Source organism: Carassius auratus, unplaced genomic scaffold (assembly GCF_003368295.1).
Source record: "Carassius auratus strain Wakin unplaced genomic scaffold, ASM336829v1 scaf_tig00015585, whole genome shotgun sequence".
Classification (NCBI taxonomy): Eukaryota; Metazoa; Chordata; class Actinopteri; order Cypriniformes; family Cyprinidae; genus Carassius; species Carassius auratus.
In genome coordinates this window covers 404,853-410,859 of record NW_020524604.1, presented here as the reverse complement: position 1 = coordinate 410,859, position 6,007 = coordinate 404,853, and the positions used below count along the sequence as shown (strand labels likewise).

The 6,007-nt window shown below is 38.1% G+C and overlaps 1 protein-coding gene across 1 annotated transcript in view; it reads left to right on the top strand.

Moving 5' to 3' along the window:
* Window positions 1-1,363: 1,363 nt before the first annotated feature.
* Window positions 1,364-6,007, top strand: part of LOC113074875 (zinc finger protein 845-like) — a gene marked incomplete at its 5' end in the record, with an annotated part of 48,904 nt that continues 44,260 nt past the window's right edge. The window contains one exon of the mRNA XM_026247599.1: window positions 1,364-2,302. Coding sequence (XP_026103384.1) covers window positions 1,364-2,302 — 939 coding nt within the window. The remainder of the gene's footprint in view (window positions 2,303-6,007) is intronic.

Genomic DNA, 6,007 nt, shown 5'->3' with positions numbered 1-6,007 from the left:
ATAGTAATTCAGTGAAGAGCAGTGAGTGATTTACATTTTAATTTTCTTGGATTAACATTACAGCAGCCAGCAGCTAAATTAGGCGCACTTAAGAGACGATGAACGCATCCAATATAATACACATCACATTTTTTCCTCAACTTTTTACTTCCACTTAATAAATAACTGACAGTTTTTTCTAGCATAATTTCAAAGGTGGATATTTTGACATATTTTGTATGTATTTGTCGGCACAAGAGCAAAAACGAAGCTAATTCGATGTTCAAGTGTTTTTAGACGCCTTTCTCTGCGTGAGCCCTGAACACCAGAACACCGCGGTGCTGAATTGGGCTCTTTAACATCTTTTTTTTTTTGTTCAAACTGCGATTTGCATTTGTTCGTTCAGGTGCAGGAGGGAACTTCGAGGTGAACTTCGCAGAAGAGAGCTCGGTCAGTGTCGCTGTCCGTGATACGCGTCTCTCTCTCTCTCTCTCTCTCTCTCTCTCTCTCTCTCTCTCTCTCTTCTCTCTCTCTCGTGCGCACCTAACGGCACGCGCTACTCTGTTCAGCTTTTCCATGTCTTGTGTTTGGATGCTTTAATGTTTAAATCGACAAGCGGAATGGCTTAACAACACGTGAGAAAGATGAGCTTTCGTGGCGATGTGCAGCAGTGGCCCGTCAACTGTCCTGAGCATCTTTTTAGGCTGTCCTCAGCGAGTAAGTTATATAAAATATCAAGGTGAATGTCATCATAGCTTCGTATAGACCCAGCTCCCAAGAATAGATTAACGGCGATATTTTTTTATTGCGCCCGATAAGAAAGTCTTGCGTTAACGCAGCACGTTAACGGCGATAACGGCCCACCACTAAATATATATATATATATATAGAACCCGGGTAAAACATTTTAAAGCATCATTGTTCTTTTCGGTCTGTAATAAAACAGGAAATAAATAAATTTTACTAGGGCTGTGATGGTGGCAGATTTTTTACCACTTTACCATCATCACAGCCCTAGACAAGACTGTTCAGCTTTTAATAATATACCAAAAATATATAATTTTTACTTTTTTATTTTAGAGTTCATTGAAGAAAAAGAGGAAAATGAAGAATCGAGTGAAGTTAAGGAGAAAAATAATGTCAAAACTGGTGGGAAAACTTTGACTTGCTCTCAAACCAAACAGAAAGATTTAAAGAAAAAAAGAGTTAAGGTATCTTTCACCTGCACTCAGTGTGGAAAGAGTTTCGCATGTAAATGAAATCTTAAGCATCACATGAGAGTTCATACTGGAGAGAAACGCATTCACTTGCAATCAGTGCGGGAAAGATTTTCACACAATCATCAAACCTTAAGGATCACATGAACATCCACACTGGAGAGAAACCTTACAAGTGTTCAAACTGTGACAAGAGATTCAGTGATTTATCATCTCTGAAAACACATGAGAGATTTCACACTGGAGAGAAACCTTATAAGTGTTCACACTGTGACAAGAGATTCAGCCAATCATCAAGTCTGAAAAAACATGAGAGGATCCACACTGGAGAGAAACCTTATAAGTGTTCACACTGTGAAAAGAGATTCTGTGTGTCAACAGAGCTGAAAACACATGAGAGGATTCACACTGGAGAGAAACCTTACAAGTGTTCACACTGTGACAAGAGATTCAGCCAATCATCAAGTCTGAAAAAACATGAGAGGATCCACACTGGAGAGAAACCTTACAAGTGTTCACACTGTGACAAGAGATTCAATCAATCATCAAATCTGAAAACACATGAGAGGATTCACAATGGAGAGAAACCTTACAAGTGTTCACACTGTGACAAGAGATTCGGTGTGTCATCAAGTCTGAAAAAACATGAGAGCACTCACACAGGAGAGAAACCTTATAAGTGTTCACACTGTGACAAGAGATTCAGTGTGTCATCAAATCTGAAAAAACATGAGAGGATCCACACTGGAGAGAAACCTTACAAGTGTTCACACTGTGACAAGAGATTCAGTGATTCATCAAGTCTGAAAAAACATGAGAGGATCCACACTGGAGAGAAACCTTACAAGTGTTCACACTGTGACCAGAGATTCGGTGATTCATCAAGTCTGAAAAAACATGAGAGGATCCACACTGGAGAGAAACCTTACAAGTGTTCACACTGTGACCAGAGATTCGGTGATTCATCAAGTCTGAAAAGACATGAGAGGATTCACACAGGAAAGAAACCTTACAAGTGTTTAATCTGTGACAGGAAATTCAGTGATTCATCGAGTCTGAAAACACATGAGAGGATTCACACTGGAGAGAAAGCACATCACCGCAATGTACGTGGGAAGCGTTCCATTAAGTCATCTGTTATACACAGTCATACAAAAACCAACCACAGTAAGGCCCTGTACACGTGGGGACGCATTTAGCTGTATATGTAAATATTTTGTATGGTATATGCGTTTCGTCCAGACTGATCCAGCATTCGGGGGAATGAAAACCCTATAAAAAAAAATTCAAAAAAACACGTTCCCAGAGTGGATAAAACTGAAAATGACACCTTTGGGTTTTTTTGTACTGCCAATCCATATGTTTTGTAAAACAATGATGTCATCACCCCACGTCTTGACCATATTCATACACCGCTACGTCATTTAACACCAACAACAATGGAGGACTACATATTTGTGCTCATGCTGCAGAAGCTACTGAGCCTGTAAGCTTGACTTAACTTACTAGTAGAGCAGCACGATATTGGAAAACAATTCACATCGCAATGATTTTTCTGATTATTAGGAACACCATAGTAATACAGTGTTTGACCCCCTTTCACCTTCAGAACTGCCTTAATTCTACATGGCATTGATTCAACAAGGTGCTGAAAGCATTCTTTAGAAATGCTGGCCCATATTGATGGGATAGTTGATGGAGATTTGTGCGATGCACATCCAGGGCACGCAGCTCCCGTTCCACCACATCCCAAAGATGCTCTGTTGGGTTGAGATCTGGTGACTGTGGGGGCCATTTTAGTACAGCGAACTCATTGTCATGTTTAAGAAACCAATTTGAAATGATTCGAACTTTGTGACATGGTGCATTATCCTGCTGGAAGTAGAAAACATCCCCCACACCATTACACCACCACCCCCACCAGCCTGCACAGTGGAAACAGGGCATGATGGATCCATGTTCTCATTCTGTTTACGCCAAATTCTGACTCTACCATCATAATGTCTCAACAGAAATCGACACTCATCAGACCAGGCAACATTTTTCCAGTCTTCAACTGTCCAATTTTGGTGAGCTTGTGCAAATTGTAGCCTCTTTTTCCCATTTGTAGTGGAGATGAGTGGTACCCGGAGGGGTCTTCTGCTGTTGTAGCTCATCCGCCTCAAGATTCTGCGTGTTGTGGCTGCACAAATGTTTTGCTGCATACCTTGTTTGTAACGAGTGGTTATTTAGGTCAAAGTTGCTCTTCTATCAGCTTGAATCAGTCGGCCCATTCTCCTCTGACCTCTAGCATCAACCAGGCATTTTCGCCCACAGGACTGCGCATACTGGATGTTTTTCCCTTTTCACACCATTCTTTGTAAACCCTAGAAATGGTTGTGCGTTAAAATCTCAGTAACTGAGCAGATTGTGAAATACTCAGACCGGCCCGTCTGGCACCAACAACCATGCCACGCTCAAAATTGCTTAAATCATCCTTCTTTCCCATTCTGACATTCAGTTTGGAGTTCAGGAGATTCTCTTGACTAGGACCACACCCTTAAATGCATTGAAGCAACTGCCATGTGATTGTGGATTACAGACTTGCTCCCACTAGACCCGATGCAACAGAGAGCGGCGCTGGACAAGACTTCTGTGTGTGTGTGTGTGTGTGTGTGTGTGTGTGCAGGATACAGGAAAATAAAATGATTCATGGGACTCCACAAATTAGAAATATCTAAACATAAAATTTGTTAAAAAAGGTTACATTTCTTCATTTTAATATTCCTTTAAAAAAGCAAGTTTGTCATTATTGTTGCTGTTTTCAATTCAAATAAATAAAACATTGAACCACAAACTAAGCATTTGTTTTAAAAGAGGGAAAATATCTTATTTATTTTGGTTACAATATCAATTTTATTAACTTTGGTCAAGAAAAGTAAAAAGCCTTTAAATGTCCATGAGAATTTGTACCATTGTACTATTTTATTGCTTGTTTTAATTAATGGGCTAACAATGAACCACAAACTACTATAGTTTTAAAGAAAGGGGAAATTAAAAGTCGTTTAAAAACATTTTTATGTTACAATGCGGATAAAACATATTCTCCTTATTAATTTTGTTAAAAGTTCAGAGTGTAATATAAGAGAATTTGTCATCCCACTGTTTTAGCCTGTTTCGTTATTAATAATAATAGGCTAATAATGAGCCACAAACTAAGCATTCGCTTGAAGTAAGAGGAAAATGTAGGTTCATTATGCATATTTTTATTGTGTGTTAACAGATTTGTGAGATTCGGATGAATTGAGATGTATTTTAGAGATTATAAATGCAGTGCTCTGCTGGCATTCCACCAAACCATATAAACCATGCACACAGCAGCCACTTGCTTTAGTTAAGAATAACTGTTCTGTGAATGTTGATGCTGTAATAACAAATATTTATTAGGAGCGTGTGCTGGGATTTCATAATTTTAATGGAGAAAAAAGTAATGTACAGTAGGTAGACAACCAAAATGGGTCATCATTCGCGAAACTACTGCCAGACATGGAATAGTCTTAGGCTACAGTCTACAGTGTGTGTGTGTGTGTGTATATAAGGATTAAAAGCTAAATGTTTTCATGTTGGTTCATTCTTGGTTTAAAAAAATAAATAAAAAAATCTTCAGGTTCCATATGCAGAGCGAAATCAGAATGGTCCAGCATTTAGAAATAATTCGTATTAACGCTGTTATAATCTTGATTTTTCAAACTGATAACACTTTGCATTTTTTAAAGGTCCCCTTCTTCGTGATCCCATGTTTTAAACTTTAGTTAGCCCCATGCATCAAAGCCCATTTCACCCTGTCATTGTGTTCATGATTTAGCATATATATATATATATATATAATATATATATATATATATATATATATATAAATACACACACACACACACATTACAGCAGAACTGTTTCCAACACTCATAATAAATCATCATATTAGAATGATTTCTAGAGGATCATGTGATAGACTGGATGTCACATATGACACTGAAGAATGGAGTAATGATGCTGAAAATTCAGCTTTGCATCACAGAAATAAATGATAATTTAAAGTATAATAAATTGAAAACAAATTATTTTAAATTGTAATAATATCACAATATTACATTTTTTCTGTATTTTTGATCAAATAAATGCAGGCTTGATGAGCAGAAGAAACTTCTTTCAAAAACATTAAAAATAGTAATGTTTCCAAACTTTTGGCCTGTACTGTATCCCCCCAAAACTGCACAACTGTAGAGTAAAACATTAATAAAAAAGTGATAATAAAAAATGCGTCTTAAAACTGACATGATTGTACAAAATCACAGTCTGGGGACTCAGAACTCAACAACTGCTAACAATAAGTTTAAGGTAAAAATAACTGCCATGAAATTATAGTATCTTACTCCTATGCAATAAATTGTTCTTTACCTCTGTCTTTATCCTCTTCTCTTCTTTTTGGCACTGTATCTATCGCAGACTATGCTCATTTATAATGTGTCATGTAAATTCGGCCTTCCGTCACAATCAGGAAACTTTCACCCTGTGTAGAACTGGCGCGAGCTGCCAGGCCCGTTTCTACGAGCTGTGTGTTAACAAAAGCAGTGCTGTCTACATTGGAAGAGGCGTGGCCGCGGGCCGGCCCTGAGTCCAATCATCTTTGTTTGGGCTTACCAGGGATGCTGTAATTGGAGATTAATGGTTACAATTTATGTTTGACTCGGTTCCCGAAAATTATAATCCACATGTAAAACTATGTGCAGCAAATTTAGCTGAGGACAGCTTGCTGAGGACAACTTTCTCAATCT